This window comes from Triticum urartu, chromosome 6A, assembly GCF_056163025.1.
Source record: "Triticum urartu cultivar PI428250 chromosome 6A, HENAU_Tu73, whole genome shotgun sequence".
Taxonomy (NCBI): domain Eukaryota; kingdom Viridiplantae; phylum Streptophyta; class Magnoliopsida; order Poales; family Poaceae; genus Triticum; species Triticum urartu.
Window position 1 is genome coordinate 100,025,566 of NC_141878.1, and position 17,948 is coordinate 100,043,513.

General features: G+C 44.2%; 2 protein-coding genes across 2 annotated transcripts; both read right to left on the reverse strand.

The window, feature by feature from the left end:
• Positions 1-9,459: 9,459 nt before the first annotated feature.
• On the reverse strand, positions 9,460-10,144 carry LOC147964225 (silicon efflux transporter LSI3-like). The gene is made up of 2 exons (XM_087526556.1): positions 10,016-10,144; positions 9,460-9,613 (listed from the first exon to the last, which is right to left on the reverse strand). Exons 1-2 carry the CDS (start codon positions 10,142-10,144, stop codon positions 9,509-9,511), a joined length of 234 nt encoding a protein of 77 aa, XP_087382682.1. The 3' UTR covers positions 9,460-9,508.
• A 1,738-nt stretch (positions 10,145-11,882) lies between these two features.
• Positions 11,883-12,885, reverse strand: LOC147964226 (uncharacterized). The gene is made up of 3 exons (XM_087529885.1): positions 12,719-12,885; positions 12,485-12,602; positions 11,883-11,954 (listed from the first exon to the last, which is right to left on the reverse strand). Exons 1-3 carry the CDS (start codon positions 12,883-12,885, stop codon positions 11,883-11,885), a joined length of 357 nt encoding a protein of 118 aa, XP_087386011.1.
• Between the last annotated feature and the right edge of the window lie 5,063 nt (positions 12,886-17,948).

Here is a 17,948-nt window from a genome sequence, read left to right on the forward strand (position 1 = left end):
GGGCCACCTCCTCCTTGATTACATGCATGCATATAAATGCGTCCAGTACAGAAAATGGAAGGACGTCTTCAATACCGGATTAATTAGCTGCGCCATGCAAGCTAACGGGAGGACGTCTTCAACACCGGATTAATTAGCTGCATCATGCATGCTTTGAAATTAATCTGGCTTTGGTCCATGTTTTGGAAATCCACATGCACTATCCTCCATCGCACACACACCCTGCGTTGCTTACAAGCCAGCCCAGACGCTCCGCTACTCCGAGCCGGTACTCTTGTACAGTCGGACAGGCATAAGTCTACACTATGGCTCTGTTTACTCGGACAGGCACTCGATCGTTCGTGTGTTCCCACTCACTCGGACGCCTCTTCAGTGACATGCTCGACTTGGCCGTTCTGCACGTTGTCGTAGGTTGGACACATCCACACCAGTTCATTCCTCATGTATCGTTTGCCCGATAGCAGCTCTCATCCGGTCGGAGGCTCGGCGGTGGCTTGTGCATTCAGAGCGCATACCCGATACGACACAGGCGTCGAAGCCGGCCATGTCCCGCACATGGCAATGCCTCCCTCTGGTCAGCTGCTAGACGGCGTCACTCGGACGGATTTACACGGCTGTTCACTTGGACGGGAGATTTACACCAACGACATTCATGTCGGTCAACATCCACTCGGACGGTTCGTTGGCACTCGGCCGCCCTCACGTCGTCATCATCCGGATGTCTGCGACTTCATCAACATGTCCGACTCCATCACATCATGCATTGCCACTCGACAGGGCATGTCCTCGTCACTCGGCTGCCTCGGGCGTCACCACCCTATTGGGCGCGTCTTCATCAACTTGCCCACTTGGCCGCCTGGCACACTGTCGTTCAGTTCGGTACATCTTGAACAGCATGCTTGACTCAACCACCCTGCGCGCCGCCAATCGGTTGGGCGTGTCTTCATCAACCTTCCCACTCGGCCACCCGGCGCACCGTCGTTTGGGTGGGTCCATCTTCGACAACATGCTTGACTCGTCCACCCTGCGCGCCACCAATCGGTTGGGCGCGTCTTCATCAACTTGCCCACTCGGCTGCATGGTGCACTGTCACTCGGTTGGGTACATCTTTGACAACGTGCTTGACTCGGCCGCCCCGCGCGTCGCCACTCGGTTGGTCACCTCATCACCACCGTTTTATTTGAGACAGTATTCCAATGAGTTCAATCGGATCCGTCGCTTAGACAAGTTCGAACGGATCCTTCGCTCTTTCAGACTCTTGCTAGTTAACCAGCAAGCCCCTTGCACTCCCAGCGGGTGTCTATGGGTGTTATTCACACAAATCATTTCAGCACACATCAAATTTCCTTGAGAAATTATTTCATTGGCTTGTGCCATTTTTTACACAAGTTACACGATCACTCGATGGCTCTATGCGCCAACTTCATCGCTGCTCGGACTCGGTCACCGTACCGGTCCCAGCGCACCACAACACCGACCTTGTCGCTCTGTTGACTTCAAACACATCCAGCCAACCCCTATGTGGAATCCTCTTCATTGTAACAATGATATAGACCTCGTCAGGCATGAGACAGATAAGTCCCTTTTATAATTAAACTTCACACTTCACTCTTTTGCAAGTTTGCCTCTTTCGAGCATCACTCGGAAGCTTCTTCTCATCTTTACCCGAGTCTGACTCGATGAATTGGAAATCATCCATTCAAAACTATATTTCTCGTATTCCGACATGTCCTTTGTCGAAACCTATAGTACGCTCGGGGGCTACGCCGCACTCGGGGGCTGCATCTCATTTGGAATGATACTCTCCTGAGTGGTCGAGTACTTCATCACCAGTCAGATCCTTCACTTCAACAAGTGCATTGGATCCGGCACTTTGACAAGTTTTATAATCACCCAGACGCTCTGTGCGCCATCTTCATCCCTACTCACACTCAGTTGTCACGCCGGTCTTGTTGCGTTGCAACCACACTACACCGACCTCGTCGCTACATTAGCTTCGAAAGCATCTGGCTAACTCCTTCAAAGACCATTTCAACCACTTGGCTGGACACGCAATCTTTCACTTGGCCACCCCGCGCGTCGTCACTCGGCCACCCCGCGCATCATCAGTTGGCTGGACACATAGTCCTTCACTCGGCCACCTCGCGCATCCTCACTCAACCGCCCTACGGGGCGCGACTCTGTTGTGCACGTTATCACCACTCGGCCGTCCCGCACGTCGTCACTATGTTGTACACATCCGTCCCCCTTGGCCACCCCGCGTGTCGTCACTCTGTTGTACACATCCGTGCCCCTTGGTTGCCCCGCGCGTTGCCACTTGGCTGGATATGTAGTCCTACATTCGACCACCTCGCACGTCATCACCACTCAGCCGCCCCGCGCACCGCCACTCGATTGTGCACATCTTCACCACTCGGCCTCCCCGCACGTTGCCACTCAGTTGTGCACGTCTTCATCATTCGAGCACATCGCACATCATGACTCGGCCGCCCCACGCGTCGCCACTCGGTTGGACACGTCTTCACCACTCGGCCGCTCCGTGCGTCGCCACTCGGTTGTGCACGTCTTCACCACTCTGCCGCCCCGCATGTCGTCACTCGATTATACACATCATCGCCCCTCGGCCGCCTCGCGTGTCACCATCAGTTGGACATGTCTTTACCTCTACACCCCAACACGGGAACGACTAAGTTACTCATATGATCAAACCTCATATCATACTTTGTAGCAAGCTTACCTCTTTCGAGCATCACTCGGGGGCTACGCAGCCATTGGCCGTGCCGCCCTCAAGGGTTACGCCCATTCGATCAACCCATTGATCACATCAGGAATATCTTTTTGACCATACATGCTCGTTCCGCCGAAAATCTATAAGGGTAGTACTGTCCACTCGGACGATTGCCCAAATCATTACTTGAAGTCATCTTCAGGACTACAAAAGGGTGAAAACGACGCTCCTCTATGGATACACTTGGCCCTTATCCTAGGCTCCAAGGCGTCAGTTTCACAAACTTGGACTCAAAGATGACATGTACCGGTGTTCCCCGGGGATAATGAATGGCCTCTTTCCGGAGAGTCAGCCCACACACTAGCCTCGCCACTAGGGTTTCATGGCACGTCCATGTCAGACCACTAGTCTTTCTCCTCCAGAAGACATACGAGTGCCACCAAGTTTTTCCTTGCAGTCAACATACCCCGATCAGTCGGGAAGCATGTCCACTCGCAATACCCCTTTCATGCAAAAGGGTGAAAACAAAGCTCCTCTACGGATACAATGTACTCTTACAAATACCCCTTTCACGCAAAATCTAACGGTCAATATAAGAAGTACTACTGGAACGATTACTCCCTGGAGTGTCCAGCTTTTTTCTACAGTCGGCAGTTTCAAAGCCGAATTCATTTACCGTGCCGAGAGCATGAAGATTCACCTACTTGACTGAGTTCCAGGATTAATTTATTTCGTGTCGAGTGCATGAAGATTAGTCCAACTAACTCAGCTCCAGGCTGAGCTTACTTACCATGTCAAGCACCTGAAGATGCATCTGATTGACTCAATTTCAGACTAAAAGATATTTACTATGTCGACTGCATGGAGGTTTACCAGGAGACTTAAACCCTCTGCCCGACTCATCTTGTCCGACAGAGGCTCAGGGACTACACCCAGTGGGTGCACTCAGCATGCCCCCACTGGAAGAGAACTCAGAAAGAAACATTTTGCTCAATGCAAGACCAGCTCCAGATCACCCAAGTGCTACTCGACTTCCGAGTCGAGGAAGGGCAAGCTAGACCAGTACCAGATCCTCAAGTACTACTCGAGCTCCGAGTCAGAGAGGAACACGTTCTATCAGTACCAACTAAGAAGATTTTTAGTTCTCTCAGACCCCCGTCGACTGGCCGCAGTCGACGGCGGTCTCGGGGACTACACCCAGTGGGTGCACTCAGCGTGCCCCCACTGGAGTAATCTCCACTTGGTACGGCCTGACCGGGCCGAGTGGCGAACAACAAACAAACAAGTTCTAAGGCTCCCATCAGCTACCAAATTTTGTTTGCTATAAGGTGAGTTTAACGCTCCTCCGTGGACCTATTTTGAGCCTTCTTCTAGGACTCAAAGCGTGAAACTCATAAGTTTGGATCTCGAACCGACTCGTATTGACGTTCCTCCAGGATAAAGAATGGCATCTCTCCGAGACAGCAGTCCATGTGTCAATCTTGTTGGCCAGATTTAATGACACACCCATACGCTGATCACAAGTTAACCTCTTCCGAGAGATGAACGAATGTCACCAAGTTGCTCCTCGCAGGCACTTACCCTAGATTAGTCGGGAAGTGCAATGCCGGAATACATTGAGATTTTGTTCAAACCTTGGTTGTCTGAAAGCACGATGATGGGTACCGAGTATTTCCGTAATCACTCATGCCAAATTATGTCTTCCACAAACTCGTTCTGCAAAATCGCAATCGATTTGGGGGCTAATATTGGGGATACACATAACAGGTAGGCCCACGAAGGGTAGAAATATCATAAAGCATGGGGTCCACACAACATGTGAGTCCAGATAAATTTCATACAGACATACTATCCAATCGGATGATCTCCAAGTCACTCGGATGACAACAACCACTCAGAGCATAGCACTCCACTCGACCAACTCATTCCACTCGGAGCATCTGATCTCACTTGGATATGCGAAGACCAGCAGTCGACAAGGCACTCGAAGCATCATCTTAGTAGCTAGTAGGCTGACTTATGGCATTAACGCCCCCACTTTGTAACATAGGAGGTGAGGGGGTGGCGCACTCTATATAAGCCACCCCACCACTAGACTAAGGGCCTTTTTCTTCTACGTCTCTCTATCTCTCTCTCTCTCTCTAGTCTCCAGACTTAGCTCGGGCATAGGGATCCGTTCTCCTCTCTCTCTCACACATTGTAATCTCCGGATACATACTTAGATAAAAGAAAGCCTCTCCGGAGCATGAGATGTAGGGTTGTTATCTCCACCGCGAGAGGCCCGAACTCGCTAAAACTACTGTGTCACCCATTTGCATTTTGATAGATCATGCTCCTTTACCCTATCCCTTATTATTGTCGGAATCGTTCCCACGACACCCCCTCACCTCCCCCTACCGCAGCTCAAACCGCCTCCGCCACAACCACAGCTTCAACCACATCTACATTCTGCTCGGATCCAGTCAGGTAACCCACCGATCTCTATCACGGTCGTGGCCTGATTGCTTAAATGGCGCCTGCGAAGCATTCTTATGCCTCCAAATCCCCACTACCCCTATCTCTATAGCATCGCCGTGCAAGCCCAACCACGTATCATGTGGAGGTCAAGGAGCTAATGGCGGTCCATGGTGCGATGGCCGCTGTGGGTGTTGACCCCGAGGAACATCTCGCCTCCGCCGCCACCGACATGGTGCAGGCTCTGGCCCACATGAAGTGCCCGAGCGATACCCCCAGGACTTGACATGTATGATCTGACCATCTAAATCTTACCAATACCACTTGTAATGGCTATGTTTTGTACGGTTGATGTATTAAGCATGTTTGTGCCTTGTGTTATTTCAGTAATGCACACTATGTGATGTTCAAGTATTAAGTTTCGAGCTCAATTTCACCAATACTAGCAAGAAACTTACAATACATGACTCAGGATATCACTACAGATGTTGCCCATTTACTATTTCTGGTGGATGCTAACCCTGTTGTACTTAACAAGCCTATCCATGTACTTACGTAGGGTCATAACAGCCGATGTTGTTGTTTGCCGTCGAGGTTAGCTGCGTCCCATGTCTTATAGTATTTCACATCATTTGTGCAATTGCAGTTTAACTTCTACCATTTATTGGTTGCCTGTAGGTACACATGTCAGTGGCACTGATCCACGTTTAGACTCGGAGGAACAACTCACCTCCGCCGCCGCTGACTTTGGGCGGGCTCTGGGCAAGATGAAGTACCCCAACAACTACCTCTCAGGACTTACCAAGTATGTACTCACCAGTTCAATCTTACCAATACTAGTTGCAATTAATGGTTGTGTTTTATACGGTCGATGTATTAAGCATGTTGTAGTAAACATGCCTAACACATTTAAGCTACTTTTCGCTAGCTTTTTATAGACAACTAGGCATTTCTCTGCTCTGGCAGCACCTGCCTTGTGATGTTTAACTCTGCCAATTGCATTTTCATCAGTACCGGTTTCAATGGCTATTCAGCCTGTTGCAATTAACAGTTGAATCCATTTTTAAACAGTTGTATTTCAATGGCTACAAACTTACAAAACATGACTTAGGATGCTGTTAAGCCTGTTGCAATTAACAGTTGTATCTAGTTTTTAATCTGTACCTTTGCTACATGCTACTCTCCGCAATGAAGATATACTAGATGCTGCCCATTTGCTATTTTTGGTGGATGCTAACCCTGTTGTACTTAACATGCCTTTCCATGTACTTACGCAGGGCCATAACGGGCGATTTTGTTGTTTGCCGTCGAGGTTAGCTGCATCCCATGTCTTACAGTATTTTACATCATTTGTGCAATTGCAGTTTGGCTTCTAACATTTACTTGCTTCTTGTAGGTACACATGTCGGCGACACTGATGCATGTTTCGACCCGGAGGAAGTGCTCACCTCCACCGCCGCTGACTTTGGGCGGGCTCTGGCCAAGATGAAGTGCCCCAGCAACTACCTCTCAAGACTTACCAAGTATGTACTCACCAGTTCAATCTTACCAATACCAGTTGCAATTAATGGCTATGTTTTATACGGTTGATGTATTAAGAAAGTTGTAGTAAACATGCCTAACACATTTAAGCTACTTTTCCCTAGCTTTTTATAGACAACTGGGCATTTCTCTGCTCTGGCAGCACCTGCCTTGTGATGTTTAACTCTGCCAATTGCATTTTTATCAGTACCGGTTTCAATGGCTATTAAGCCTGTTGCAATTAACAGTTGAATCCATTTTTAAAAAGTTGTATTTCAATGGCTACAAACTTACAAACATGACTTAGGATGTTGTTAAGCCTGTTGCAATTAACAGTTGTATCCATTTTTTTAATCTGTCCCTTTTCTACCATACTACTCTCCGCAATGAATATATACTAGAGATGCTGCCCATTTGCTATTTTTGGTGGATGCTAACCTTGTTGTACTTAACATGCCTTTCCATGTACTTACGCAGGGCCATAACGGGCGATGTTGTTGTTTGCCGTCGAGGTTAGCTGCATCCCATGTCTTACAGTATTTTACATCATTTGTGCAATTGCGGTTTGGCTTCTAAACTGACTTTCTTCTTGTAGGTACACATCTCGGCGGCACTGATCCACGTTTCGACCCGGAGGAAGAGCTTGCCTCCGCCGCCGCTGACTTTGGGCGGGCTCTGGCCAAGATGAAGTGCCCCAGCAACTACCTCTTAGGACTTACCAAGTATGAACTCACCAGTTCAATCTTACCAATACTAGTTGCACTTAATGGTTATGTTTTGTATGGTCGATGTATTAAGCATGTTATAGTAAACATGCCTACCACGTTTTAGCTGTTTTTCCTACCTTTTTATAGACAACTGGGTCATTATCTGCTCTGGCAGCACCTGCCTTGTGATGTTTAAATATGCCAATTGCATTTTTATCAGTGCCGGTTTCAATGGCCATTAAGCCTGTTGCAATTAACAGTTGTATCCATTTTTAAACAGTTGTATTTCAATGGCTACAAACTTACAAAACATGACTTAGGATGCTGTTAAGCCTGTTGCAGGTGTATCCATTTTTTAGTCCGTCCCTTTGCTACCATGCTACTCGTTCACAATGAAGATATCACTGCAGATGATGTAGTTTTATCACCATTTGCTATTTTTGGTGGATGTTAACCATGTTGTAGTTAACATTCAATCTCCATGTATTTACACATGGCTACAATGGGCGATGCTATTGTTTGCCATCGAGGTTAGCTGCATCCCATGTCTTATACACCATTTGTTCCTAAATATAAGTATTTTTAGAGATTCCAATATAGACTACATAAGGAGCAAAATGAGTGAATCTAGATTCTAATCTAAACTATATCTAGAATTCTACGTACATCCGTATGTAGTTCATATTGAAATATCTAAAAATAATTCTACGTAGGAATGTAGGTAGTTGTATTTTACATCATTTGTGCAATCTCAGTTTAGCTTCTAACATTTACTGGTTGCTTGTAGGTACATATATCACTACAAGAAATATGTCAACTTGTGACCACCACTATTGGTCACTGAATGGTCACAAATTTCCATTTGTGACCTTTTTGTGACCAAAAACATAAGGTCAAAAGCTGGCCGTCATAAACTGACTATAGCAACCTTTCTTCTGGAATGGTCGAAGACGTTTATGACCAAAATACGTCTACTGTGGCGTTTTGGTCACTAGCAACCTCCCCAGGCCACGTAGGCATCCAGCGTGGCAATCTGACGTGGCACAAGATTCAGCCCGGTCCAATTCAATTTTCTACATGGGCCTAGCCCAACAATTCGGCCTTTTTAATGTATTTTTTTATCAATTTTTGATCAGCTTCATGGGCCAAGCCCAACATTGCAGCCTTTTTTATTGTTGGGTTGTGGCCTTTTTGTCTAAACGAATTTAGTTTTTCTTTTTTTTCCCAAAAGAAGGGTCCACTAGTCAGATGTGTCCCAATTGTTAGGTTCTGGTAACAGGTTTCGATTTGTCGGGTAAGTGGGTCCCATCTATCAGACTCATATTCTTCATATTTCAAGCAGTATTTGGATTGGCAGAGACAAAAACACACACAATACTTAAACAAGAGCAACCAGATCACATAATACAAGCTCTATCCGTGCCATTACAAAGGGCCATGTATAATACAATACTTTACAAGCTCTACAAGTGTAATATAGTACTACTTCACAAGCTCCTGGACTCGCTGGACTCTCTCATATTTCTATGCAACTTCAACAGGACAAAAACTTCGATAGTCAGGGCTGGAACCATAGTCAGATGAACAACACGCCGGACTCGCTTGACGGCAATAGTCAGGACTGAGACCAAACAAAACAGCAACATGGCTTCATCTGTCATCCTGTTACATGAATCAGAGTAGAATGAGAAAAACTGGGGCAAATATATTATGAACAGACCATTCAAGAAAAGGACATGTATTTAGAATGATAACACAAATTCAGCTAGTACCATGCTTTTTGTTGTCGAGCTAGTTAAAATGAGATAGTAGTTCATATAAGAAACAGAGACACAATATGAATATGCATGGCACATATGCAGGTTGTGCAAAAAACTGCACTACAACACATTGCGCCTGAAACAAAATACCATTCTACTATCATGACCATACATTCAACTGGCAAGATCTAACAATACTCATCAGCACACGCATACTAACATCACAAAGGCAGGAGAGAATAAAGGGAACCAAGGAAGATACCTGTGGATGATAGTGTCAACGATGATCTGGATTGAGTTAGCATTGATGAGGAAGTGGATGGTGTCCATGGTGTGCTTTAGATGCACACAGCCATGAGCTTCTTGCCGCTGTTGCATCCGTTCGCTCGATGATGGGTACCAATGCATCCAAGTAGAACAAAACCACCAACATTAACCCACAGCTTCAAGTACAAGCAAGTATATATCAAGTGACAGTGAAAACAAGTTGAGAAAAACACTGTAAATATCTATTTCATGTCATGCAATATTCAAACCGAATAAACCTATGCATACGAAGGTGAAATATTACAAAGAAAGCACTCATCAGGTAGCATGCATACAAAATCTCTGTGTTGGCAGTAGTAAATACTCTCTGTGTTAGAAGTAGTAAAACTCATGCAGTACCAAGTTAACAACTTTGAGTCAGAAAAGCTAGAAGTGTCTCTTAAGAGAGACCAGAACTTAGAATTAAGGCACATATCATATTCTGAACAGCATCAGCACCATGGTAGTAACAATTAACAGTAGTAGGACATCAATGGGGCACAACTTATTTAACTACAGACGGATGGACAGACAATTACCTTCTCGAGGCAGGGACGAGCGTCCTTGAAGTCGAGGAAGATGAGCGTGAGGGCGACGCTAATGGCACTCCAGGACATGTTGAGGCCGAGCAGCAGCGCCACAAGCACGCCCAAGGTGATGGTGTACATGCCGAAGGTGATTTTCTCCCCAGGTTCAGTGCATGGAACAGCTCCCTTCCATTCCCAACAGCAGCAAGGTATTGGTGCTACTGCCGTGCAAAGAAAAATCTTGTAAGCATGATAGAAGGCTGGGATGGCAGGAAGTGAAAATCCTGTCTAACAACATGAGCAGAGCACTAGTTACAAGCATGATAGAAGGCTGGGTGAAGAATATACAAAACTGAACCAATCAATTCAATTCAAAGGGTGTATCTTGTGTAAATGATGCTAGCAATCTCAGTTATATATATATAGCAGAAATTTTATTAGATAATCCTAACTCCATACTTAAAAGATATTCATTCCTCAAAATACTCAACAGAGAGTATTCCCTACCACAAGCAGCAAGATGAGCGGGGTTTGGGCGAGATCCAGCGAGGTGCAGGGCTGCTCGTTGGGTAACTAGTACCTGGATGTATGGAGTGAGGAGGGAGAGCTGCAGCATACTAATCTTGGGCGTGAAGAGTGGAAACTACCATATATTGCCCAAGAATTGAACCCAGCTTTGACATGCATGCTGCAATTCAACTCCATTGGTTGTCACAGAGATAAGATGAAAATCAACATTGTTTTGTTTGCCACTTATTGATGAAGCTACTAATCAGGATTAAATGTAGACAGCAGTAGTAGTAGCAGCATAGCAGTATATATATTAATTTGACTAAACTGAACCAACACCACAAGTCTGTATACAATGAAGTTACTAGGTAGGGATCATATAACATGAGGCAGATGGATGATTAGCAAACATGCTGGGTGGCCAAGAAATGAACAGCATATAAAATACTCCTACTACTGTAGTAGTTAAGATGATGAGACAAAGGACAACAGCATGCAGAGTTCCTGATGCACTGGAGTGGCCCAACCGCACCACACCGAGGCACTGTTGTTCCATCGAGCTCGACCATGTGCAGGCTTCATCATCGCCGTGGAGGTCCCGGTGGTCGTCCTGGTCCATGGAGTGTGAATCTTATTATTTCATTTCAGAGAACGTTAAACACAAATGGCATGTATATGGATCACTATGGACAAGCAAACTTCACTAATAAATATGAACAAGGCCTACTATAGCATAGCAGGTAAAGAGTTAGCTTAACTCAAGTATTGGTGACTAATAGACCTATTATTTCATATAGATGGGTCACCATAAATGCAACTAATAGACCTATTATTTTGCATATACACATGACCATCATCGCACAAGTGTGCCCACTGCCCGAGCTTAGGTAAAACAAATAGATCCAACCCCGCAAAAAATAGATCCAACCTAAGCACATTCATGTTCTTACAGCAGCACAAGCTGTAACCAAGCGCACCTTATTGGCTCATAAAGCCACATTGGGATGACAAAAAAGAAACCAGATATCCAGCAAGCGTGCCTCAGCTTATGGAAGCATAAGTTGTCAACAGCCCTTAACATGACGCTGAATGATAGCTCAGCAAACATGGCATACCACAAGGAACTGAGACAGCATGGTCGCACCGGCGTTGCACAAAAATATACCCCAAGCTAGACAAGCAGATGCAGAAGGAAAAAAATCAAATGCAGCAACAAAAGGATGTTCTCAAGCCCATATATTATTACTGACTCATAATATCAATATCACACTCTGATTCGGAATAACTCATCATATCACACATCAGTGTTTAAATCAGTTCCACATAGAGATCCCAGACAAGAGAGCGCCCACATGGGCGTTAACAATATTTACGGGGCTGTCAGATATGAGCAGCCCTTGACAACTGACGGCGAAGCGAGTGAACATTGCATGAGCCGTACCTGCATAACAGAGAGAATAGAGTAAGATGTTAGTGTTGAAGAATTAAAGGAAGGCTCCTTCTCTAATGCATGATACGCACACTCATGCGTATTCCCAAAAAATAATTAAAGGAAGGATAGGTCTCGACTACGAACTATCTCTGCAATGCATTTGTTCACTCACTGTTACTTAACATATTCTACAGTGATGCTAAGCTACTGACTAACAGTTCCGGAAAAAATTAGTGTACTCCGTCCATAAATACTCACTCAGCAAACAGCAATACTGTGTCATGAAGATGACCTTCTAATGCTACTGCTTGCCAATATGAAAAAAGTTGCAACACAGTGCCAATAAGAATGTTAGTCGACACAGAGATGGATACCTTTATGGTGATAAATCTGTGTGCAATTTTACTGGAATGTGTGGTGTGTCAGCAGTGGCACATTAGTCACCTTGATTGGTGACTAATAGACCTATTATTGGTGACTAATAGACCTATTATTTCATATAGATGATACACAGGCTTAAGGTAACTCAGATGGGTCACCTTCACCCTGCCCCTGCTGAAGGTGAAGTCCTCGATTCCGTGGCCATTGAAGAAATCCGCCACCTCCTGCAGCACCGGTGGCTTGTGCAGGTCGAACTCGTGCGTGCATCCGGAACACCTACGAACCACGCAGAAGAAGAGTCAGCTCACACGCACGCATGTACCGAAGTGGTACACAATATCTTGTGGAATCAAAAGGAATCGAAGCGGCGAGAACCGAATTGTTGGAGAGACGAGATAGATGGATCACTCATGTGGCGGAGGTCGGCCTTGAGGGGCGTCGTGGCCTCCGGGGACGACGAGGTCGCCATCGTCACCGCGGAGGCAGTCACCCGCGAGGGCGGCCGACAGGCTTGGCCCGGACATGCTTGACCTTGGAGAGGATCTTCCGCGGCCGCCATCGCTGATGGTGTTGCTGGATCCGAGCTTCGGGGATTGGGGCTCGGGGAGACGAAACTCTAGCTGCAGCGGAGGAGGAAGAAGAGCTGGGAGCGGGAGCGAGGTTCGGGTGCAGCGCGAGGGAAGGAGGGCGCCGCCGGTGACAGAAAGGAAGGAGGGCGCCGCCGGTGATAGAAAGGAAGGAGGGCGCCGCCGGTGCCAGCCCGAGGGAAGGAGGGCGTGCCGCGAGGGATGAGGGAGAGGACGATCTAGATCGGGGACAGAGAGAGGAAGGCGGCGGGCGGAAGGAAGGGACGAGAGGTGAGAGAGAGGTAGGGTTTGGTGCGGTGGGTTTTTTTCCTTTCTTTGCATGGACGGATGGATGGACGTTGGATTGCTAGCAATGGATGGTAGGATGTCTGCCATCTCATCGATCTGTGCCACAAACGGTTCCACCAATCACAATGTAGTACACACTTTGACGATTTTATAACCATCTAAATTGGTCGTAATCAATTAAATAATATGCTAAATCATGTCACCTATTTTATAACATCATAGAATTAGAAAAAAATAAGAACAATAGCATCGTGTCACAAGTGAGACTTGTTTTTCAGAAAAATAACAAACCTGGAATAATACAAATATCTTTAAAAATTGATCTCAAAAATGAGTTTTATTTGCAAAAAAACATTTTCAACCTTTGGAGTGTCGAAAATGGTATATATTTTTTGAAGCACCTACCAATATTTGTTGCAAAATGGCACCACTCTATTTTCAATAATATTAGATCATATTTTAGGTACAATTGACCAAATGCTTGTGTCTCAATAGCTGTCTATCCACCTCTCGTCAATAATTGAGGAGGTTTTTCAAGTGCCCATTTTTCATTTTTCGAGTGTCCAAAAGGGTTTTTTTGTGAAGAACCTACCAAATAATTGTTGCGAAATTGGACCAAATCATTTTTCTAAAATGCTATGCCACATTTAATGCACAATTGACCAAACGGTTGGGTGTAAAGAGTTTTGATCCTCCTCTTGTGAAAAAGACAAATTTTCGCCGATTCAGCTGGAAGCGGGTCAAATTCCAAGATTCAACCACTAGCTAGGAACGGTCATTCCCGCCGTTTTGACCGCATTTTGAAACGGGCATAAAAAATTCAAAAAAATCAAAAAATTGGGAAACCTTTGCATTGTTTCATTATATGTGGCCAAGTTCCTAGGAAAAATAACAAACTTGTAATACAGCAATTATTTTAAAAAAGTATTCTCAGAAATGAGCTATCACGTGTGGAGATCAATGGCTTTCAAGCCAAATGATAAATCTTATGGCCACATTCATGGAATAGTTTGTTCAAATGATCTCATATTGTGCACAAGGGTGCATATTGGAATGACAAACAATATTGCCTAAGGAAGTTTTCATTTTCCTTGGACGGAAAAACCATTTTCAATTTTTCGAGTGCCCAAAAGGGTTTTTTTGTGAAGGACCTCCCAAATAATTGTTGCAAAATTGGACCAAATCATTTTTCTAAAATATTAGGCCATATTTAGTGCACAATTGACCAAATGGTTGGGTGTAAAAAGTTTTGATCCTCCTCTCGTGAAAAAGACAAATTTCCGTCGATTCAGCAGGAAGCGGGTCAAATTTGAATTGCAGTTGCATCATAGTTTGCTATTTATTTTTTACAAAAAATCATTTCTAGGTACATAAGTACCTATTTAATCAGAGAAACACCAAAAAAAAATCCAAGATTCAACCGCTAGCTAGGAACGGTCATTCCCGCCGTTTTGACCGCATTTTGAAACGGGCATAAAAAATTCAAAAAAAATCAAAAAATTGGGAAACCTTCGCATTGTGTCATTATATGTGGCCAAGTTCCCAGGAAAAATAACTAACTTGTAATACGACAATTATTTTTAAAAAGTGTTCTCAGAAACGAGCTATCATGTGTGGAGATCAATGGCTTTCAAGCCAAATGATCAATCTTATGGCCACATTCATGGCATAGTTTGTTCAAATGATCTCATATTGTGCACAAGGGTGCATATTGGAATGGCAAACAATGTTGCCTAAGGAAGTTTTCATTTTCGTTGGACGAAAAAACCATTTTCCATTTTTTGAGTGCCCGAAAGGAGGTTTTTTTGTGAAGGAACTACCAAATAATTGTTGCAAAATTGGACCAAATCATTTTTATAAAATACTAGGCCATATTTAATGCACAATTGACAAAATGGTTGGGTGTAAAAGTTTTTGATCCACCTCTCGTGAAAAAGACAAATTTCCGCCGATTCAGTTGGAAGCAGGTCAAATTTGAACTGTAGCTGCCTCATAGTTTGCTATTTATTTTTTCCAAAAATCATTTCTAGTTACATAAGGACCTATTTAATCATAAATACATGGTTTGGTGGCGATACGTCGAGGTTTGGGCGGTGGCCGAGGGCCCCAACTCTAGAGCGCGTAAACTCGCATGCCCGTCGCGTGGTCACCGCGTGACCGTAATGTTGCCATGTGTTCTGGGCGACCTAGGCATGTCTAGTGGGTTGGGCACTCCCCAGGTTGGTGCTAGGAAGAAAATTACAACATACGATTCTCACGAGAAGACCGATTGATGCTCAAACATGAATTAGCAGCCAAGTGTTTGATTAGCGGTACGGGAAATGCACATGGCCAATGGGCATGAGTTTTGGCTGAGGATGATCATCTACTAAGGAGAACGTCTTCAAAAATTTTTAGCTCAAAAGGAGGATCCTAGGTGGTACTTGCTTTGCAAAGTACCACGCTGGACAAAAATATGAATGTTGAAGCTGGGCTCAAAATAATGAATGGAGTGAGCTGAAATTTTGTGGAGGATGGTTATTTGCGAATAGGAAAGCATTGTACAAAATTGATACCATTTGGACATGCCAAAGTAGTACTTCCTTCACAATGCTCTTCTATGGACAGAAACTTGGGAAAACTAGTGAGAGAGATTGGATGAATGAAATGAGCTCAAAATTGGTGTAGGTAAGTTACTTAGGTATGGTCATGCGCTGGTAAATTTTCAGATCATTTGGGTAAGCCTAGCTAGTACTTACTTCACAAAGCTTCTCTAGAGGTAGAAACTTTGGAAATTTCCCAAGAAAGATTTACTAGGAAAATTGAGCTGAATATTAGCATGTGACAATGATTTGGGTATGTAAGAGTGCCCGAAAAGTTTGAGGGTAATAGGAGGGGTCTATATAACACTTGCTTTGCAACGTGCCAATTTGGCCATAAAATATAAATTGAACCTGGGCTCACATAGATGATTTGACTGAGCTGCAATTTGGAGGAGGGTGATAATTTGGGCATATGAAGGAACTGTATAAATTTCATGTCATTTAGAGATATAAAAAAGGTACTTCCTTCACAATGCTTCTAGGTGGACAAAAACTTTGGAAATTTGCCGAGAAAGATTTGCTAGGCAAATGGAGCTGAATTTTGTCATGCAGTAATGATTTGGATAGGAAAGAGTGCCCAAAAATTCCGAGGGCAATCAAGAATATATAAATAGCACTTCCTTCATAAAGTGTTGTTGTGAACAGAATAGGAAAATGAATATTGTTGAATTAGTTTTGACCTAGGCAAGGAAGGATTTTTACATATTTGATGAAGATAAGCCCCAAAGAATTTATGAGATTTTTTTGGGAATTTTGGGAATGATAAAAATATAGGTTGCTTCACAACCTAGGGCAAAAACTGCCACATGGACATGACACATAGGCAAAACTGATGAGATGGCGCCTAGTCATCACAACCCACCACAATCTACAAGGCTATGACCATCTATATTGGTCATTAACAACTAGAAATAAGGCAGCGGATTAGCACTGTTTGCTTTGTGACCATTTCGTGTAAGGAAATTACGACCTTTCTGACCAAAATGGTCGCAATGGTTTAGGGTTTGGAGCCCCCTGAACAGCTTTTGACCAATTGGTCTAAATGGTCATAAATTTATGACCAATTCTTCGAGGGTCACTGACAGAAGGTCATAAGTTGACATATTTCTTGTAGTGTATGAGCGGTACTGATCCATGCTTCGATCCCTTTTGCATATGGGGCAATGTGATATTCATGAACAAGCGTCAAGTGAGGAAACTAAGAAAGATTGTTAGGCAAAAGAAACGGGTGATGGGAATTAAGCTCTTTGTTTACACTTTGTCCAAGACAATAGTGAACTTTAGGATGGTAAGTAATGTGTTGCATTTTCCCCTTGCCCACAATAAGTTACTCTATTAGATCTCAGTATCTGATATTTTTCTCTTTTTAGTGGTTTCAAGCTATTTACTGATGATCACCTTGCAAACTACATGACCGGAGTGGAGGCAACTAAGGCTAAAGTATATAATTGATGCTACTATGATAATGCTCTAGAAGTCTTCCTGAAGGCGGTGAAGGATGGGCGGGCGATCATCACAAGAGGTTCAACAAAAGTTGTTCGTGCCTATAGCATGTAGGAAGGCACATTATGGGCATTCCGCTTCTTCAACACCATCGGCAGTCAAAATGATTTACACTTGTCTCTTCACCTTCACCGCCTCTAAATATTGTGGTTCATCATAGTTAATTGTTGTCTAATCCTATAATTATTTAACATATTGTACTGACTATTTTATTTATGAATTCATTGTTGAACCATTGTGCCAAGAATTTGAATTGCTTGTTTCATATTTCAAGATTTCCAATTCGAATAATAAATTACAGGGAAAAATAAAAATATACAGGAGCAAACAAAATAATATGCACACGGTTAGAAAGAAAACAATGTGTGCGATGAAAAAAAAGAGAACATATGGTTCTTTGACGTGAAACGTTTGTGATGCCCGACGGACGCACACCCGATTTCGTCTCATATGCGTGTGCGATTCATGGTAATACTACAAAGGTTTAAACTAGTGTGCGTGTGTGATAGGCATACCAATCGCACACAGTTATGAAAATGGACACGTTGGTGTTAGTAGAGGCGCCATACACATTTTACATTCTTGAACCGTGTGCGATAACGTACCTATCACAAACATATTAGTAGATTAAATGTTGATGTCCGCTTTTTTCACACGGCTAT

Bases quoted from the DNA above. Each gene is read 5' to 3' on its own strand.
- LOC147964225 (XM_087526556.1), bottom strand. From the start codon at position 10,144: ATGTACACCATCACCTTGGGCGTGCTTGTGGCGCTGCTGCTCGGCCTC. The intron at 9,614-10,015 runs GTAATTGTCTGT...TTGTACTTGAAG, and splicing joins CTCGTCCCTGCCTCGAGAAG to CTGTGGGTTAATGTTGGTGG.
- LOC147964226 (XM_087529885.1), bottom strand. From the start codon at position 12,885: ATGGCGGCCGCGGAAGATCCTCTCCAAGGTCAAGCATGTCCGGGCCAA. The intron at 12,603-12,718 runs GTCTCTCCAACA...CGTGGTTCGTAG, and splicing joins ATGAGTGATCCATCTATCTC to GTGTTCCGGATGCACGCACG. The intron at 11,955-12,484 runs GTGACCCATCTG...TCTGTTATGCAG, and splicing joins TCAGCAGGGGCAGGGTGAAG to GTACGGCTCATGCAATGTTC.